Source organism: Thamnophis elegans, chromosome 2, assembly GCF_009769535.1.
Source record: "Thamnophis elegans isolate rThaEle1 chromosome 2, rThaEle1.pri, whole genome shotgun sequence".
NCBI classification, from domain to species: Eukaryota; Metazoa; Chordata; class Lepidosauria; order Squamata; family Colubridae; genus Thamnophis; species Thamnophis elegans.
Genome location: NC_045542.1, coordinates 2577032 through 2598487, shown reverse-complemented (window position 1 = coordinate 2598487; position 21456 = coordinate 2577032). Strand labels below are relative to the sequence as shown.

Sequence of the window (21456 nt, the reverse complement as noted above, 5' to 3'; positions counted from 1 at the left end):
TCCCATTCCCACTCAGGAGGTGCTATCTAGTCAGGTTGAGAAGACTGACTTGACATTGGCCACGGGATGGAAGAACCACCTGCTGCTGTTTCCTGACAAGATCACATGCCTAGCTTTCGTTCCCTTGTTTAGAAGGACAGGCTGGGCCCTGTAGTTTAACAGCTGCAACAAGGGTAGAGCGCCTGGGGTGTTAGGGGGGAGGGGGGGATATATAGTATGTGTTAGATTTTATAGTAACGCTATTGCACTTGTATACTGTTGATCGTTAATTTCACTGTAAAAATAGGACAAGCTGAATATATAATAGATAGTAGAAATACACCGAAGGGAAGAGTAGAGGGTTAGAAGAAAGGGGGGTAGAGAGGGTGGGAGAGAGGATGGGAGGGAGGGTGAGAAGGAAGGGAGGGAGTGGACTGGGAGAGAGGAGTGGTAGATGGGGAGGGGAAGTAGGGTAGAGGGGAATGTTGGAGGGAAGAAGGAAAGTTGGAGGGGGGCGAAAGAAAGGGTGTATGGAGGGGTCGAAGTGGTACATTGGGTTTGTATTTTGGGGGGTATTGTTGACAAGAGGAATGGCTGTGTTTATTGTTTAATGTTATATGGCCCTGCTTATGCACAGTATATATGTGACTGTACGAAATGAAAATGGAAAAATAAAAACACATTTACATTTTAAAAAAAACAAGGGTAGAGCGCCGATTTCCCAGTGCAAACGTAATTAACATGTGCCTCTGCAATTTCTAACTGTGGGGTGCCCATCATTCTGCATTATTTCCGAGAACACTTTCTGATAAAGCTAAGAGGCTTGTGTTGCACATAACTGTAACTTTAGTAAGGTATATATAGCCCATTTGAAACATGGAGATATTAGCCACCAATATTACATTGTACTTGTTTAATCTGTGCTATAGAGTATGTCTTAAGTAGTTCTTAATATATTTGAATGCATTAAAGTGTATGCATTCAAAGGATGTAACAGAATGCTGGTTTCCTGAACAGGATAGTGGAAGTCTTTGTGGTAGTATTGATTTACTGAATGAAGCCATTCTAACTAAGTTAGTGAAGGTAAACCTTTTTAAAACTTCCAATGAATCTTTTTTGCTTGTTAGGTAAATTTCGGTTTTAAGTCTTAATCATCTTAATGTAGAAATTTCAAAATGCCCTTTTAACAACAAAAAGATTCATGAGCATGTTAGATCCATTGGCATTTTAACTTTCTAAGATAGCATTACTTCATCTGAGGCCTTCAAACTAGTTACAGGACAAAGGGGGTAATGTGGATTACCAAAGATCCACCTAATCATCAATTGAGTGGCACAATTGGTGATTTCCCTTGAGGCCTTTTAAGGGGCCAAGCATCAGATAGCCATCTTGCACATCCAGTTGTGCATGTTCATTTGTTCCACAATCAGAGTTTCAGTAAATACTTCCACAAAATCAGTACTCTTGAAATATTGTGTAATTATATATAAATATTGTATAATTGAACATTATTGTACAATGGATGTTGTTTCTACATGTCTTCTAAGTGAATTAATAGCACAGATGTCCTACAGAATCCATACTGACGTACTATCTATCTCTGTCCCTGTTGTGAATTTTTTTAAAAAATTGTTGAGGATACTATCCCTTTCAGCTTTAAGAATTTCTCCTCTCGGTTACTGAAAGATGCATACAGCTAGGGGCATCATCTCACTCTGATGATGACAAGAGAATGTAGGCAGGAATCCAAATCTTTTGTCCAGTAAAACATTGCTTTGTTTCTCATCTCCCCCTTCCCCCCAACTTCACTTTCAGGAGCGCATCCGGAATCACAAATATCGCAGCCTGAACGATTTGGAGAAGGATGTCATGCTTCTATGTCAGAACGCTCAGACTTTCAATCTTGAAGGATCCCTGGTAAGGCATCTCCCTGCAGCTAGAGAAGGTTCTCTAGCAAATGGGTTCAGTACAGATAGTAGTTGACTTACTCAGCAGATCGTTAGTGACCGTTTGAAGTTACAGTGGCCCCGAAAAAAGTGACTTATAAACATTTTCCAGACTTATCCCCATTGTAGCATCCTCAGGATCACGTGATTTACATTCAGGTGTTTGAACTCACATTTATGACAGTTGCGGTGTCCCAGGGTCATAGGATCCCTACTGATAAGCAAAGTCAATGGGAAGCCAGATTCTCTTTAACAATTGTGCTACAAATTTAACAACTGCAGCAATTCACTTAACAAAAATATGCAAGAAAAGTCGTAAAATGGGGCAAAATTCACTTAACAAATTCTTCACTTAACAACATAAAATTTGGACACAACTGTGGTTGTAAGTTGAGGACTGCCTGTTGTTTTTGTAATGCCATGGTTGTGGGAAGAATACATAAAGCAAGAATTCCTTTGCAGAGGTATGACAAATCATTAGTCTTAAATAATGGGTAAGAATTATCAGAGATAATGAGTTTTATAAATCTCTTAAAGCTCTCTTCTATTACCTTTCACATCCATAACAAGCTTTAGAAACTCCCTTCAATTTACCTGTAATATGTATCTGATGCTAAATCCTAAATCCTAATGCTGTTTCAAATGCTACTGCTACCAATTGAGTAAAATGGTCTTAGGGCAACCACTTTTTTCCATTCTTCTTCCCAATTTCAGTATGGAACACAAGATTGTTGGAAGATTACAGCAAGATTGAATTGAATTGAATTTATTGCAGTTATATTCCCCGAAGGGGACTCAGGGCGGCTCACAATCCAAGTCAGGGAAGGGGGTGCAGATAAGGGATAAAAAATACGAACAGAACAATACACTATTTAAAAGCACACAACAATCATACCATTCGAGGGGGTGGGGGCAAAAGCTCTTTAGCCCCAGGCCTGTTGGAACAGCCAGGTTTTAAGGGCTTTGCGGAAGGCCTGGAGGGTGGTGAGGGTTCGAATCTCCACGGGGAGCTCATTCCAGAGGGTCGGAGCAGTAGACACTCAAAAGAGTTGTGTAAATCCCCAGTAGGATTAATAATGACTGGTTTTTTTAAAAAGGAAACCAGCATAACAACTAAGGGTGGACTGAGAATAAATATAGAACTTAGCCCAGTGGAATGAAAGGATCCGATCAATCATGATTTCTGGATCTTCCTTCTATGGTTTCTTGCAGATTTATGAAGACTCCATTGTATTACAGTCTGTCTTTACTAGTGTCAGGCAAAAAATTGAAAAGAAGAAGACAGCGAGGGAGAAGAGAGTGAAGAGGAAGAAGAGGGAGAAGAGGAAGGATCCGAATCAGAGTGTAAGTGGGTTTTTTTTTATTCCGCATTATTTTCTTTGGAAAACAAGTCTGTAAACGTTTCAGAAAAAAATATAAATGGCTTCTTCCAGTTGAACTCGCAAAAACCTCATGGACACACCTGTGGCATTTTCCTGGTAGCAATACAGAAGTAATGTGCCTTCCCTGGGATACTTTTCAACTTCAGTAATAGAATTGCAGAGTTGGAAGATAACTTCTTAGAAGTCTTTCAATCCCCTACTGGGGGCTAGATCTAGAAGAGAATATCTGACAGGTGCCAATCCAACCTTCAGTCCTCCATGAAGAACTCATTTCCTGTGGCATTTTACTGTTTTAGTAGCAGAGAGTTTGTAATCAGGAGCTTCCTCCTGATATTTGCCCCAAATCTCATTTCTTATCATTTTAACTTATTGGTCCTCATTCTTTCCTGTGGCTCAGTAGACAAGAAGGTGGCTATTGTATCTTCCCTTAAGTCATATTTCTTTAAACTAAAGATATCCATTTTCTTTTCCATTTTCATAACATATAATCACATATATACTATTACATAGCCAATATCCTATTGTATTAAGTAGTAATTACATCAGTTCCTCTTGTCATCAATGCCCAGAAATATAAAAACCCATTATTAGCTCTTCTGCTCTCCATACACCTCTTCCTTCTACCTCTCTCCTACCTCCTTTCTTCCCTCCATCATCCTTTTCTACTCTACTTCCCCTTCCTTTCTCCTTCTCCTCTCTCTTCATTCCACTCCTCCTTATCCTCCTCATCTTCCCCCCTTACCCTCTCTCCTATCCCTCTCTTCGCATCTTTCTTCTCCCTTCTGTTTCCCACTCTTCCTCTCATTGGTGTATTGCCGCTTCCATATCAATATACTTAACATATCCTAGTTTTAAAGAAAAAATAAGAGAAGACAGTATACATGTGCAATCATATTACATTAAAATCTAACACCCCTCGTCAAGCCTAATATTCATCCCTCCCTCCCTTATACCTAACAAAAATAACTGAGGGGTAAACTTTATCCTTTTTTTAAGAACATTTTGTATAATCCACCATATTTTTATCCAAAATGCCTTAACCCTTTTGCAAGTCCACCATATATGAAAATATGTAGCGTCTAGAGAATCACATCTCCAGCATTTGGGTTGTAAGTTCGGATACATAGAAGCCAACTTTTTAGGATCTAAATGCCGTCTATAAAACATCTTATAAAAGTTTCTCTCAAGTTTGGGCTTGTGTAAATTTTACATTTCTTACCCAGATCCTTTCCCATGTATCCAACATTATTGGTTCTTCGATATCCATTTTTCATAGGGCTTGCGTTTTCAAACATTTTATATCTTAGTGGCCTTTTTATGAACTTGCTCTAATTTGTCGCTGCCTTTCTTGAATCTTGGTGCTCAGAGCTGGATACGGTCTTCCATATTCTTGGTATTTCTGACCGCACATCCACCTGATATGCTTTTTGGGTTTTGGAGACCGCCAGACCAATAAGGAAAAAGTATGAAAATTATGATGGGCAGATGAAAAAGTATCTGAAATTAGAGCCATCGGGAGAGGCTGACATTTGACAGAATTAGGATCCAGAGCTTGTAGGAAAGCCTCATTCTGTCCCTTTTGCACCATCCTTGTCTGTACATAAAAGGTTGGTTGGTTTTTTCATAAGGAGAAAAAGAGTTTTTGGTGTGGTTATTTCATAAAACAAGCTAGGTTGGTGACATAAGGTGACATTCCGTGATGGAGACCTCAGGCATCAGTTTTTTTTCCAAAAAGAGTTTTTGGTGTGGTTATTTCATAAAACAAGCTAGGTTATTAGGTTTAGGAATGCAGTGAAGCCGATTATTGGAGCATTTGGAAGTACATAAGTAGAATTGTGTCTATTTCTCGTGTAATGTGCATATGAAAATCCGGACAGATTTCAAACCTGTTTCAGTCGCAACTCATAACGGCGCAGGAACATCACCTCATTATCTTTCCAGACTCACTCTCTCTGTTCTTCCTCCCAGCTCGCTCTGTCAAAGTGAAGATTAAACTGGGCAGAAAGGAAAAAGTACCAGACCGAATGAAAGGCCGCAGACGCACCAGCCGTGGGTCCCGAGCTAAACCCGTAGTTAGTGACGATGACAGTGAGGAAGAGCAAGAAGAGGTAGGTAAAACAACAGATTTTCCCCCAAAGGGTCATCAGTGATCCCAGGAGGAATGTTTTTGTTGGAGGGAGAGATGGGCAAAGAAAGAAAGAAAAAAAAGGGCCTTTTCCACTTAAATAAGTGGAAATGAAACACAAGAAGTTCTCCTTTTTAAAAATCCACGTGGTACAATGAGTAAAAATTTTAGACCTTGGTTCATCTATGAGACTTCCTGGATGATTAGTGCTTTTTTGCCTGGCAACTACGGTTCCACCACAAAACCGCGCCCGGCTAAACCGCGTTGCTGACATCATCAACAGGGCGACAACAGCACGGAGACAGAAACACGCTGTAAACCTAAACCTAAAATTAACCCCTAAACCTAACCCCCCTAAATCTAACCCTAAACCTAACCCTAACCCTTAACCTAACCCTAAACCTAACCCTTAACCTAACCCTAACCCTTAACCTAACCCTAACCCTAAACCTAATCCTAATCCTAACCCTTAACCTAACCCTAAACCTAACCCTAAACCTAACCCTAAACCTAACCCTAACCCTTAACCTAACCCTAACCCTAACCCTTAACCTAACCCTAAACCTAACCCTAACCCTTAACCTAACCCTTAACCTAACCCTAAACCTAACCCTAACCCTTAACCTAACCCTAAACCTAACCCTAACCCTTAACCTAACCCTAACCCTAAACCTAATCCTAATCCTAACCCTAAACCTAACCCTAAACCTAACCCTAACCCTTAACCTAACCCTAAACCTAACCCTAACCCTTAACCTAACCCTAAACCTAACCCTAACCCTTAACCTAACCCTAACCCTAACCCTAAACCTAACCCTAACCCTTAACCTAACCCTAAACCTAACCCTAACCCTTAACCTAACCCTAATCCTAATCCTAACCCTAACCCTTAACCTAACCCTAAACCTAACCCTAAACCTAACCCTAACCCTTAACCTAACCCTAAACCTAACCCTAACCCTTAACCTAACCCTAAACCTAACCCTTAACCTAACCCTAACCCTAACCCTAAACCTAATCCTAATCCTAACCCTTAACCTAACCCTAAACCTAACCCTAAACCTAACCCTAACCCTTAACCTAACCCTAACCCTAAACCTAATCCTAATCCTAACCCTTAACCTAACCCTAAACCTAACCCTAAACCTAACCCTAACCCTTAACCTAACCCTAAACCTAACCCTAACCCTTAACCTAACCCTAAACCTAACCCTAAAGCTAACCCTAAACCTAACCCTAACCCTTAACCTAACCCTAAACCTAACCCTAACCCTTAACCTAACCCTAAACCTAACCCTTAACCTAACCCTAACCCTAAACCTAATCCTAATCCTAACCCTTAACCTAACCCTAAACCTAACCCTAAACCTAACCCTAACCCTTAACCTAACCCTAACCCTAACCCTTAACCTAACCCTAACCCTAACCCTAAACCTAACCCTAATCCTAACCCTTAACCTAACCCTAAACCTAACCCTAAAGCTAACCCTAAACCTAACCCTTACCTTAAGATGAATCGGCTTTCTTTCGAAGCGCTATTTAAAGCGCCCTTCTTTCTCCGCGCTGGCTGTTGTCGCCCTGTTGATGACGTCAGCGACGCGGCTTAATCGGGCGCGGCTTAGTCGAGCGCGGTTTTGACGGGTCACGGGCTACTACTTTCCAGGACAGTCAGGAAGATCCCCGATACATTAAGGTACAACTAAAAAGCATTTTCCTCCTCCTCTCTCCTAGGATCGCTCAGGAAGTGGCACGGAAGATGAATAGGTGACATTCCGTGATGGAGACCTCAGGCATCAGGTTTTTTTTTCCAAAGCAGAGGTGCTCTTAGTCCTTTAGCTGCAACGGGTAGCAAGAAAAGTAGTATTGGATGTGGGTAAACTGTATAAATTCTTCCATATTTATACTGCAGTGAAGATGTAGGACTTATTTGTGTCTTGCCTTGTCCTCACATCAGTAGCGTTTGTAACAGCATTAACTGTTTTTTTAAAAAAAAAAAGATTATGACTGGGGGAACACTTGATTTTTTTTTTTATTATTATTATTATTATTATGGCAGTACTATTTTCAGTTGCAGTATTGAATCACTGTAGTTTTAACCTGTGGGTGCATGTGTGTAAGCAGTCCACTTCCTAGTACTGTATTTTATGAAACAGGTCAAACAGCCAGCTGCTCCCCCACCACCCTCACCCCCAAAGCGAGGAGAGGGTGGCAGGAGTAACTGCGTCCGTGTCACTGGATTTCAAACAGTAATAAATTAAGCAAAACAAACACACCCCTCCATCATCGTGGTGCATTTGTTAAATGTGCTTCTTTTACAGTAACACCCGGAAAGCCTCTTCCATCAGCTCGGCGAGGTCTGATATATCCATCTTCTGATCCATTCAGAGAATAGATTAGATTAGATTTGTTTTATTTATATGCTGCCCTTTTCCTGGAGGGACTCAGGGCGGCGAACAACTCAAAGGGGGAAAGGGAACACAGAGTACAATACAAGTAGTTAAAATAGCCAAGAATCACACAGCCACACAGGTCGAGGGGGGAAGGGAGCTCATCAACCCCAGGCCTGCCGACACAGCCAGGTTTTGACGGAAGGCCTGGAGAGAGGTGAGGGTCCGAATCTCTGCGGGGAGCTCGTTCCAAAGGGCCGTAGCTGCCACAGAGAAGGCCCTCCCCCAGGTAGTAGCCAGGTGGCATTGGCTGGTAGACGGAACCCGGAGGAGGCCAACCCTGTGTGATCTAATGGGTCTTTGGGAGGTAATTGGCAGCAGGCGGTCTCTCAAGTACCCAGAATATCAGAGTTGGAAGGAACTGTGGAGGTTTTCTAGTCCAACTCTCTGCTCAAGCAGGAGACCCTGTTATCATTTCAGACAAGTGGCTGTCCGGTCTCTTCTTGACTACGACACCTATGATTATGGCCTGCTCAGAATAATTGTCTCGAAGTTCCTAAATTCCCACTTGGCTTCTCATCTGTAGCTTCGTTCAAAGGAGATGGCAGCCCAGGTTGCAATATCTTACCATTTCAGATTGCACAAGATATTTTTGACCAGGCCTGTTTTTTTTTTGTAAAAACAGATAAAAGAATTTAAAGATGAACACATCAAAACACATCTTTAAAGCATTTTAGCTTTTATTCATTTTGTCTCTGGTATTTTTCTTTTTCTCATTCCGAAAGACTCTGCTTCTTTTATCCACCTCTGTGTTTGTGGGAGATCATCTTCCACGACCTGCTGGGTGACGAAACTATATTCATGAGCTAGCCAAGAACGACGAGAGAGGAGACCGAGTCACTCCATTTCAAACTGAGTTACTTTAGTAGACCACGTATTCTGTAAATATACAGAATTATGATACACGTGTGGAAGTTAATAAGTTTGGGGCTGCTGTGGTTTGAGAGATGCTATATTTAAACAGGCTACAGCGGCCTTGTTAAAGGCGTTCCCGTTAGAAGCGGGCAGAGAGGTTCAGCCTCTCAGATCAGCCTATTTCTCTCATACACGTAGAATTTGCAACATAAAAATATTTTCCTTGGAATACTCAGATTTTGGGAAATTATACAAAATAAACGCCATATACATTTTCTATTTCAGGAAAAGAATTTCCTTCTGTATTTTCCCATATAGCTCAGGTAACCCCTTGGAAATGTTGCCATGTAACAGGGGAAAAAATAGCAGTCCAGAACACAAAGGAACCGTTTTCTGAAAAATAAGGAGATCAAAGCAACAGCACAACTCACTGCATGAGCTATGTAGGGAGTTAATATGCTGTGAAGAAGACAGGTGGGGGGAACCATTATTCCTTTGAGTCATCCCTAGTCCTCCTTCCCAATTAACCGAATTCTGCTCCCTTCATAACAGACAATCTTGGCCCATTAGAGTCCATATCCTGTTGTATCACAGTTGGTATAGTTCTGTACCAAGGAGTGAAAGCTTTTCCAAATTGTGACATCACGGCAACAGACGGTACCACCCCCGCGGTGTTCCTCTGCAAGATTACGGTTCATGTCTCCAACACAGGCCCACCCGGAGTCACTCTCTGTTCCAACACACCACTTGGAATGGTCCGATGTGGAAAAGAAGGTGGTAGCTGGGTGCTGGAACGCCAGTTTCTCCACATTGTAGATTTTGTACTGCCCAGAGCAGTTGGATGCCAAAATCCCTTGAGACTTCAGCCAGAACTCAACGTAGAGGTCGGTAGCAAGAGCCTGGGCCAACCAGCCGGAGTACAGATCTGGGGAGTTGAAATAATAGCAAGTTTTGATGCAACTCAGTGACCACATTCCCTTACTCCCTCTAGTAACTCCACTGCTTTCTACACCTGCCAAGACTTACCATCCCTCTATCTTTACTTACCGTCATCAAAGGAACGGAATTTTGCAAAGCTGACAAATTCCTTGCCCCCTTTTGATGTCAGAGTCATCTGGGAGGTCCATGGCTCCTCCTGAACATGTTTTCCCTCGGAAGCATTCAACAAGGCAGGCAGATCCCGGGCAAAGGCCCCTTGGACCTGGTAATCGTAGACATGGGGCTCCGTGAAGAGCAGCTGATTCCCTAAGGCAGAAATACGGGTGTACAGTATTAGATTCATTGGTTGGGAGCACATTTATCCTGCTGCGGGGGGAAAAACATTTTGACACCTCTTTGGTCTTGAGAACAGCGAAGGATATTTCTGTGCTGCTGGGATCTACATTCTCCAGTCTCAGAAAGACCCTTTGCTTTCTTCATTTGCCAAAGTTGAACCAGCACTTCCTTCACCTGGCTTACAAGAGGATTTCATTTATTTATTTATTAATAAAATTTATATGCCGTCCAATCCCAAAGGATTCCGGGCGGCTTACAAAAAAAGAAAAGACATATAACGAACACATAACGAAAGAAAACGGTTTAAAATAGCAACACCTCATACATTCATTCTAATCGGGGCTGGACCTCAACAGTGAGGTCAACAGCCTCAGGCCTGCCGGAACAGCCAAGTTTTTACAGCTTTCCTGAAGGCCATGAGAGTGGGTAAGGTCCGGATCTCTGGGGGTAGCTGGTTCCAAAGGGTCGGGGCAGCCACAGAGAAGCCCTCCTCCGGGCGCCCGCCAGCCGACACTGTCTGGCTGACGGCATCTGAAGGAGGCCCAATCTGTGGCATCTTAGTGCCAAAACTGGGCTGGCAACATCTTTCCATATCCCCATTCTCATCATGCTTGTCTCTGTAATGAAGCTAAAAAAAAATAAACACTATTAACTGACTGGCTTTCCAAGGCAACTTGTTGGCTGTTAGGAAGGGGAGAAGGCAAGGAGGCAGGGACTCTTAAAAACAAGCTGCAATCCAGAGTTTTGGGGATTTGGAGCAGCTGAATGCAGCTGCTAATGTGGGAAGCTAGGAATATAGCACTACCTTGTGTAGAATCTGCCTCTATTTATCCATAGGAATAGTCTGCTTCTTGAAATGGGATCATGTTGAGAGATGGTGCTACTTAGTGATGGTCTCCTGCTTGTGCATATGCTATTCCTTTGTGGGGACAAGGGACGGACTGTCCTTCCATTTTTGCTGGAAGGCTTGGCATGGCATGGTTAAATGACTGGATGGTATATTGACACATGCATTTCAGGGAAGCTAAGTGTCAAAATGTTTGGCGGGAATTCTTCCCCACAAATTTTTGTGGCTCTTGAACAATAATTTTAGAAGTTATGCTTCTTAGGAGCATGATATTCCTCCTCCCGTCGTTTCCATGGTAGTAGCTCTGCTGTTTAACTGTTTATTAGGATTTGTATGCCACCCACTCTCGAGAGACTCAGGGCAGCTTACAGATAAAAGCAAGGAAGGGGGAACATATAAAAATTAAAAAGAACAGACATTAAAATTTCACAACATTCATATAGCCTAGAATGGGGCTGGATAAATCAACAGCCCCCAGCCTGCCGGAACAGCCAGGTCTTAAATCGCTTTGTGGAAGGCCGGAAGAGTAGTAAGGGTCCGGATCTCCACGGGGAGATCGTTCCATAGGGCCGGAGCAGTTACAGAGAAGGCCCTCCCCCGGGGAGTCGCCAGCCGACATTGACCGGCAGATGGGATCCGGAGGAGGCCTAGTCTGTGCGATCTTATAGGTCTCTGGGAGGTAAATGGCAGGAGGCGGTCTCTCAGGTAGCCAGGTCCTAAACCATGTAGGGCTTTAAAAGTAACGACTAGCACCTTGAAACGTGTCCGGAGACCAATAGGGAGCCAGTGCAGCTCGCGGAGGATAGGTGTAACGTGGGTGTACCTAGGTGCACCCACAATCGCTCGCGCGGCTGCATTCTGGACTAACTGAAGTCTTCGAACGCTCTTCAAGGGCAGCCCCATGTAGAGCGTGTTACAGTGATCCAGTCTTGAGGTGACAAGGGCGTGAGTGACCATCCGAAAGGCCCCCCTGGTCACAGCCGACAAGTGATGTTCTAACGTCAGCTGCAGATCCAGGAGGACTCTGCTGCCTTGATTATCCTATCTACATCTTCATAATCCATCCATTCTCCTGTGCAAATTCAAGAAGATTTTAGTTTGGGAAAGACATGTTAGCGCTTCCTAGCCAAATAGGAGCCGAGGTGGCGCAGTGGTTAAATGCAGCACTGCAGGCTACTTCAGCTGACTGCAGTTCGGCGGTTCTAATCTCACCGGCTCAAGGTTGACTCAGCCTTCCATCCTTCCGAGGTGGGTAAAATGAGGACCCAGACTGTGGGGGCAATATGCTGACTCTGTAAACCGCTTAGAGAGGGCTGAAAGCCCTATGAAGCGGTATATAAGTCTAACTGCTATTGCTAAATGCCCTGAAATAATTGCAAGGTTTTGATTTTCAGCATTAAGTTTCTAAGCATCCTAACGTCCCCCGCAACCCTCATACCTTACCTATGGCTTTGAACTGGCTGTAGGGGTAGGTGACACACAGAAAGCTCTGTCCGTAAGTCAAGGCAGTGTGGGGCCATGCGTACGCCTTCTCTTCCAGTCTGGGAGGAAACCGAGGTGTGCTGTGAACAAGCCAGAATCCTTGAGTTCTGTCCAGGAGGATGACCCCTGAAGTGGGGGTGGGGGGGAAGAAAACCAAAGGATGCAGTCAACCTCTGTCCAGCTGTCTTAAAAGTCCCAGAAGTGGAATACCGGGTGTCTTGTCTGCTTCACCAGAGACTAAACTGAAGGAAAGTTCAAGGCAGCAGGTCACAGCTAGCCTATTTCTTCCAATACGTTTGATGCAAGGAAGGGCACTGACCTTTTGTATGACCCTTAGAACCAGAGAAATTCTCCTTTGGAGGCTCATCGTTGTACAGGACATAGGCCATCTCTTCCTCCCTCTGGAGGGAAAATAAAAACACAGGTAGAGCAGAGTTTTTCAAGCAGAACAAGAGCAGCTTCATGAGAGATTAATGGCAAAAAAAGATTCACTTGAATGCTTTAGGTATCCACAGCTATTTTTTTTTTAAGGGGAGACTTACTATTATTTCAAACCCTTCCCTCCAGGGGACATTTATGTTCATGACTTGACATATTGTTTTATGTCTTGGCCAGAGGTTAGCAATAGCAATAATAGTTAGACTTATATACCGCTTCATAGGGCTTTCAGCCCTCTCTAAGTGGTTTACAGAGTTAGCATATCGCCCCCACAGTCTGGGTCCTCATTTCACCCAGATAGATAGATAGATAGATGGATGGATGGATGGATGGATGGATGGATGGATGGATGGATGGATGATAGATAGATAGATAGATAGATAGATAGATAGATAGATAGATAGATAGATAGATAGATAGATAGCAATAGCAGTTAGACTTATATACCGCTTCATAGGGCTTCCAGCCCTCTCTAAGTGGTTTACAGAGTCAGCAAATCGCCCCCAACAACAATCCGGGTCCTCATTTTACCCACCTCGGAAGGATGGAAGGCTGAGTCAACCCTGAGCAGGTGAGATTTGAACACCTGAACTGCAGAACTGCAGTCAGCTGAAGTAGCCTGCAGTGCTGCATTTAACCACTGCGCCACCTCTCAGGTGCTGGGATTTTTTTAAAACTAACAAGTTCCACAGTCTAAAAAAGTTAGAGGACCTATGGCAGCCAGCCACAGCTACTGTGGCCTTTATCACAGTTTAGCATCCAATCCCTTTCCTGGTCAGGTGGATCTACTTGTGACGGACAAGTCGTCATTGGGGTGATTCAAGGGAAATCTTGGCCAGTAGAACTTGAGTCTTTCCAGCGAGAGCCACATTACCCCATCACCCCATGATTTTTAATTTGGAACCATGAGAAAAATAGCAATAGCAATAGCAGTTAGACTTATATGGAACCATGTTGCTAAACTTAAATTCAATTGATCTCCTTGACAGATGTCAAACATTTCAGATGCAGAAATCCTACTTGCTATGCAGCTGAGTGTGCCTTCTTCTTGCCTGTCCCAACAACATTACATCCTATTTGTTGCTGGGCAGTGACCCAGAGATTGGATGCTCTCCGTCTTTGGCCCTTAAGAGGCAGACTGGGGGTGGGGGGATGGGAAGAAGAAGCTGTCCCTGAGCTAGACTAGGAGGCATCACCCTTCCTTCCGTGACCCAGTCACTACTCTTGCAGGAGAAAAGTTGCAGGCTTAGTTAACGGTGGTCTTCTAGGACACTATTCATTTGCAAAACAACCCACAGATTGATAGCAATAGCAGTTAGACTTATATACCACTTCATAGGGCTTTCAGCCCTCTCTAAGCGGTTTACAGAGTCAGCATATCGCCCCCAACAACAATCCAGGTCCTCATTTTACCCACCTCGGAAGGATGGAAGGCTGAGTCAACCCTGAGCCGGTGAGATTTGAACCGCTGAACTGCAGCTAACAGTCAGCTGAAGTGGCCTGCAGTACTGCACCCTAACCACTGCGCCACCTCGGCTCTTTGAGCATTTGGGCTATCTGTCATGTGGGCATCACTTGTACACTTTGCTCTAGAATTGCTGTAGGTTTCATGCTGGGCTCAACATAATAGCAGTAGCAATAGCAGTTAGACTTATATACCGCTTCATAGGGCTTTCAGCCCTCTCTAAGCGGTTTACAGAGTCAGCATATTGCCCCCACAGTCTGGGTCCTCATTTCACCCGCCTCGGAAGGATGGAAGGCTGAGTCAACCTTGAGCCGGTGAGATTTGAACCGCTGAACTGCAGATAACAGTCAGCTGAAGTGGCCTGCAGTACTGCACCCTAACCACTGCGCCACCTCGGCTCTTTGAGCATTTGGGCTATCTGTCATGTGGGCATCACTTGTACACTTTGCTCTAGAATTGCTGTAGGTTTCATGCTGGGCTCAACATAATAGCAATAGCAATAGTAGTTAGACTTATATACCGCTTCATACGGCTTTCAGCCCTCTCTAAGCGGTTTACAGAGTCAGCATATTGCCCCCACAGTCTGGGTCCTCATTTCACCCGCCTCGGAAGGATGGAAGGCTGAGTCAACCTTGAGCCGGTGAGATTTGAACCGCTGAACTGCAGATAACAGTCAGCTGAAGTGGCCTGCAGTACTGCACCCTAACCACTGCACCACCTCGGCTCATCGCTGCTCTTTCTGCAAACTCACCTGCCTGTTTGCTGCCTCCAGGTACAGCTGATTCAGTGTTCTGCCTACAGCTCCTTCAGTACTGTTCATCCAGCTCCTGCCTTGCACCCAGCCCCGGGTACGTCCGTCTTGATACATGTACCGCATGCCTTCCACTGGGGAGCTGTGATGGGCCTTTGGCAGCTTGTAAACAATAAACCTGTAAAACGGAAATCGCAACCAGCCACAGATGAGAAAATTCTGCATTTAATTCCCACTAAAGTATGCGATAGGACTTCTTTGTAGGATGAAGTGTTAGAAACTGGAAGGACATCGGCTAGAGGAGGGGTGTCAAACCTGCAGCAGCGGGCACCGTGGGGGGGGGGTCACGTGACATATCATAACTTTTTTTCCCCCTTCACTAAATTGGGCGTGGGCATGGCCAATGTTGGCCACTGGCTGTCTATTGGTCTCCGGATACGCTTCAAGGCGCTAGTCGTCACTTATAAAGCCCTTCATGGTATTGGACCTGGGTACTTGAGAGACCACCTGCTGCCAATCACCTCCCAAAGACCGATTAGATCCCACAGATTAGGCCTCCTCCGAATCCCATCCGCCGGCCAATGCCGACTGGCGACTACCCGGAGGAGAGCCTTCTCTGTGGCTGCTCCGACCCTCTGGAACGAACTCCCCGTGGAGATTCGAACCCTCACCACCCTCCAGGCCTTCCGCAAAGCCCTTAAAACCTGGCTGTTCCGACAGGCCTGGGGCTAAAGAGCTGTTGCCCCCCTCCTCAAATGGTATGACTGTTGTGTGTTTTAAATTATGCACTGTTATGTTTCGTTTTTTAATTTTTGTCTGTATCCCCCTTCCCTGGTTTGAGTTGTGAGCCGCCCTGAGTCCCCTTCGGGGGGAAAAGGGCGACATATAAATATAATAAACAAACACACAAACAATGTGTGATGCAGCTGGCCCATGGGCCGTGAATTTAACAGCCCTGCGATAATAGCATATTAGGGATGCAAATTCCTGAGGCAGTCTAGGGAAGTGGTGAGTCTCACGGGATTTCAAAGACAGCGTCACTGAGAAATAGGATGTTTCTCAGCAGTGGCACCTGCGTCACAGACCAATCTTCTTCTGCCAGGAATCATTTGGACCTTTAGAAGAACCTCAAGAGGGAAGATGTTCCATAGGGCAGTGTTTTTCAACCACTGTGCCGCGGCACACTAGTGTGCCGTGACATAGTGTAAGGTGTGCCGTGGGAAAATTACTTTATATATAGTCAATATAGGCACAGAGTTAAATTTTTTTAACATTTTCTAATGGTGGTGTGCCTCGTGATTTTTTTCATGAAAAAAGTGTGCCTTTGCACAAAAAAGGTTGAAAAACACTGCCATAGGGTACAGTCATCCATACATCCATTAGGAATTTTGTTTGTAGTAATTTATGAACAATTTGGATAGTTTCAAAGGATTATTGTTTCATTATATGTACTTCTGTCTTAACTGTACACCACCGAGAGAGTCCGTGTAGAGTGTGATTGTTGATAAATGCAATAAATAAATGCGATTTCTGAACTAAAAGGCAGCCAGGGTAGAGTGTACTGCTTGCATCTCTTGGACAAAGGCATTTCAAATAGACCTCTTGTTCACGGATGATGGTCGCAGTGGTTGGGGTAAAGCCTACAAACTGCCAACGAAACTGGAAGGCCAAGGAGGGAGAGGAGGAGAACTTAGTTCACTTCTTGTAAATTGCTCTAGAGCAGTGTTTCTCAACCTTGGCCACTTGAAGATGTCTGGACTTCAATTCCCAGAATTCCCCAGCCAGCGAATTCTGGGAGTTGAAGTCCAGACATCTTCAAGTGGCCAAGATTGAGAAACACTGCTCTAGAGACTTTGATGAAGGGCAGGAAAGGGATCTTTTTTGAGAAAACAGCCAGGTAAAAGAGACACATACCAGTCCACGGCCTTCCCAGAGTCGTCATAGCAGGAAATGCTCCCATGCACAACATTGTATGTGAGAGCCAAAGACAGCGCCAGAACGAGCAGCATCAGGATTCTGCAGAATTCCTGCAAAAGATGTACAAGCATGGCTAAAAATGAAAGTCAGGACAGTTATCACTTCTACTATTACCCTAACATATGTTAAGTATACTCATGAGGTTCCCCTTTTTTTTTTGAGTCCCCTTCGGGGGGGGGGGGAAGGGCAGCATATAAATAAAATAAACATTCAACAAACATTCAAACATTTTTAATTTAACTGAAGGCAGTTTTCTAACCAAGCATTCTTTTCTCTTTTTTTTGAAAAAGGTTTTTATTTTCCATTTTTTCATTTTCATACACTCACATATATACTGTGCATAGCCGGAGCCATACAACATTAAACAATAATCGCAGCAATTCCTCTTGACAACAATACCCCAAAAAATAGAAACCCAATATACCTCTTCCACTCTCCATACATCTCTTTCTTCCACTCCTCCTCCAACTTTCTATCCTCCCTCCATCATCCCCCTCTACCCTACTTCCCCTCCCCCTCTACCACTCCTCTCTCCCGATCCACTCCCTCCCTTCCTTCTCACCCTCCCTCCCATCCTCTCCCCCATCCCTCTCTACCCATCTTTCTTCTATCCCACTCCTCCTCCTCCCCTTGGTGTATTTCCACTATATGTCAACGTACTTAACCTATCCTATTTTAACAGAGAAATTAAAGAAAAACAGTATACATGTGAAGTCGCATTAAATTGAAATCTAACACAACCTAGTATATATCCCTCCCTCCCCCCCAACACCCCACCTCCCTCCCCCCCCCGACTTCCCAGAGCCCGTACACGGTATAGATTTTTAGCAAACACAGTCTAAAATATATTGAGAAAAAAAGAAAAAAAGAAAAAAAAGGCTAACCAAGCATTCTTTAAGGCAGTGTTTCTCAACCTTGTCAACTTGAAGATGTCCGGACTTCAACTCCCAGAATTCCCTAGCCAAGGTTGAGAAACACTGCTTTAAGGGAAGGGAAAGTGGCTTATTGTTCAACGTACCGTATTTTCCCCTTTCCAATAAGCCAATAGTTCTCTTACATTTTCTTCCCACTTATTTTCACTTCCCCATTTAGCAAATGGAGTTTGTCATCCTGAAATACAAATTATGGCTGTCTTGCATAGTCCCTGGAGCTCTCTGTTTACAACTGTGTTCAAAGGGCACGTTCACACCGAAGCATAAAGCAACCACACGTGCTGAATTTGCACAACGGAGAACTGGTCGGTTTACCATCACTCGCTGCACCAATCCACGTGAGCAACGCCTTGTACGTTGCCTCTCTAGTCACGTGAAGAACGGACCTTTCGTTAAAGTGCAATTATTACTTCTTCCCCCCCCCCCCCAATAACTCAGACTCGGATTAGGGCGCAGAAAACTCAAAAAGAGGAAGAAATCAACCCGGAATAGGACTAACCCAAAAGAGACTTTACACCTCGGTGCATCTCATTCTAATCCAAGGAGTAATGCGGAGCAATGAGATCAACCTTCCCCGACCTGATGATCTCCACTTATCTTAGACCAGTGTTTGTCAACCTTGTCAACTTGAAGATGTCTGGACTTCAACTCCCAGAATTCCCCAGCCAGCATTCGCGTATAAACAATTCAGTGTCTAGGACAGTGTTTCTCAACCTTGTCAACTTGAAGATGTCCGGACTTCAACTCCCAGAATTCCCCAGCCAGCATTCGCGTATAAACAATTCAGTGTCTAGGACAGTGTTTCTCAACCTTGTCAACTTGAAGATGTCCGGACTTCAACTCCCAGAATTCCCCAGCCAGCATTCGCGTATAAACAATTCAGTGTCTAGGACAGTGTTTCTCAACCTTGTCAACTTGAAGATGTCTGGACTTCAACTCCCAGAATTCCCCAGCCAGCATTCGCGTATAAACAATTCAGTGTCTAGGACAGTGTTTCTCAACCTTGTCAACTTGAAGATGTCCGGACTTCAACTCCCAGAATTCCCCAGCCAGCATTCGCGTATAAACAATTCAGTGTCTAGGACAGTGTTTCTCAACCTTGTCAACTTGAAGATGTCCGGACTTCAACTCCCAGAATTCCCCAGCCAGCAGATGTCTTGAACAACTTGAAGATGTCCGGACTTCAACTCCCAGAATTCCCCAGCCAGCAGATGTCTTGAACAACTTGAAGATGTCTGGACTTCAACTCCCAGAATTCCCCAGCCAGCATTCGCTGGCTGGGGAATTCTGGGAGTTGAAGTCCGGACATCTTCAAGTTGACAAGGTTGACAAACACTGTCCTAGACACTGAATTGTTTATACGCAAATGCTGGCTGGGGAATTCTGGGAGTTGAAGTCCATACATCTTCAAGTTGCCAAGGTTGACAAACACTGCCTTAGACTGCAATGCCCACATTCCCCTACATAGCACAATTACTGGGTTCAATTATTGAACCCAACGCTCCCGAAGGGCGTCGGGAAGGCCGAGTCTTCATCCCAGGCAGGGAGTCTCTCCTGCCGGCTTTAAAGCTCTTCGGGGCGGAAGACACGGAACGAAATCACAGAAGGAGGGAGCGAGCGCGCACACACACACAGCGCTCGCCCGGCGCTCTGCAACCCGCTTGCGGACCGTCCTCTGACTCCACTTCCTGCCCCGCGCCTGCCGAGGGATCTGCTCCTTCTCGCCTCGCCTGTTGCTAAGCGGACTCACCTGGCCGCAAGAAGCGTTTTCGGACGCTCCGGAGGACGCACGTACTCAGGTGGGGCCGCCACCCGAGCGGGACAACGGGGACTGGACTCAAAACAGCCGACCGGACGCGCCGCGCTTCTCCGCCTCGCTCCAGGTGGAAAAGGGAAGGAGAAGCGGGCGAGCGAGCTTGGCAAAAGCTGAGCCAGCAAAACCGCCCAGGGCTTCACTTCCCCACGGAGGAGACAATCACGTGCCTTAGCCCCACCCTGCCCACTTTTCTTCGGCGGCGGCGGCAGCAGCAACAAAGCCCCGGGCAGAAACCGAAGGCGATGCCAAGCTCAGCAGGCGTCGGGCGCGGGTGGCGGAAGGCGTTTGGCGGCGCTTGCCGATGCCCAGGCAGCTGCGCTTAGGAGAAGATAGCAATAGCCATAGCAGTTAGACTTCTATACCGCTTCATAGGGCTTTCAGCCCTCTCTAAGCGGTTTACAGAGTCAGCATATCGCCCCCACAGTCTGGGTCCTCATTTCACCCACCTCGGAAGGATGGAAGGCTGAGTCAACCCTGAGCCGGTGAGATTAGAACCCCTGAACTGCAGATATCAGTCAGCTGAAGTGGCCTGCAGTACTGCACCCTAACCACTGCGCCACCTTGGCTCAGATAGATGATGATAGATAGATAGATAGATAGATAGATAGATAGATAGATAGATAGATAGATAGATAGATAGATAGATAGATAGATAGATAGATAGATGATAGATAGATAGATAGATAGATAGATAGATAGATAGATGATAGATAGATGATAGATAGATAGATAGATAGATAGATAGATAGATAGATAGATTAGATAGATTAGATAGATAGATAGATTAGATAGATTAGATAGATAGATAGATAGATAGATAGATGATAGATAGATAGATAGATAGATAGATAGATGATAGATAGATAGATAGATAGATAGATAGATGATAGATAGATGATAGATAGATAGATAGATAGATAGATAGATAGATAGATAGATGATAGATAGATAGATAGATAGATGATAGATAGATAGATAGATAGATAGATAGATAGATAGATAGATAGATAGATGATAGATAGATGATAGATAGATAGATAGATAGATAGATAGATAGATAGATAGATTAGATAGATAGATAGATTAGATAGATAGATAGATTAGATAGATTAGATAGATAGATAGATAGATAGATAGATAGATAGATAGATAGATGATAGATAGATAGATAGATAGATAGATAGATAGATAGATAGATGATAGATAGATGATAGATAGATGGATGATAGATAGATAGATAGATAGATAGATGATAGATAGATAGATAGATAGATAGATTGATTGATAGATAGATGATAGATAGATAGATAGATGATAGATAGATAGATAGATAGATGATAGATAGATAGATAGATAGATAGATAGATAGATAGATAGATAGATAGATAGATAGATAGATAGATAGATAGATAGATAGATATAGCAATAGCAATAGCAATAGCAATAGCAGTTGGACTTCTATACCGCTTCATAGGGCTTTCAGCCCTCTCTAAGCGGTTTACAGAGTCAGCATATCGCCCCCAACAATCTGGGTCCTCATTTCACCCACCTCGGAAGGATGGAAGGCTGAGTCAACCTTTGAGCCGGTGAGATTAGAACCGCTGAACTGCAGATAACAATCAGCTGAAGTGGACTGCACTCTAACCACTCTAACCACTCTGCCACCTCGGCTCTAGATAGATAGATAGATAAGAGATATGGATAGATAGATAGATAGATAGATAGATAGATAGATAGAT

General features: G+C 44.2%; 2 protein-coding genes across 2 annotated transcripts in view; one reads left to right on the top strand and one right to left on the bottom strand.

Annotated features, from left to right (window-relative positions):
* The window catches only part of LOC116504359 (transcription activator BRG1-like), an 87625-nt gene extending 79930 nt beyond the window's left edge, over positions 1–7695 (top strand). Inside the window, 5 exon segments of the mRNA XM_032211333.1 lie at positions 1795–1896; positions 3138–3192; positions 3195–3269; positions 5276–5415; positions 7164–7695. Coding sequence (XP_032067224.1) covers positions 1795–1896; positions 3138–3192; positions 3195–3269; positions 5276–5415; positions 7164–7196 — 405 coding nt within the window. The 3' untranslated portion in view covers positions 7197–7695.
* A 1029-nt stretch (positions 7696–8724) lies between these two features.
* Positions 8725–19870, bottom strand: DNASE2 (deoxyribonuclease 2, lysosomal). Its single transcript, XM_032211846.1, has 7 exons — positions 19652–19870; positions 16907–17019; positions 14993–15170; positions 12658–12739; positions 12300–12464; positions 9782–9979; positions 8725–9659 (listed from the first exon to the last, which is right to left on the bottom strand). The coding sequence occupies exons 2-7, from the start codon at positions 16999–17001 to the stop codon at positions 9301–9303; spliced, it is 1077 nt and encodes a 358-aa protein (XP_032067737.1). The 5' UTR covers positions 17002–17019; positions 19652–19870; the 3' UTR covers positions 8725–9300.
* Positions 19871–21456: the final 1586 nt, after the last annotated feature.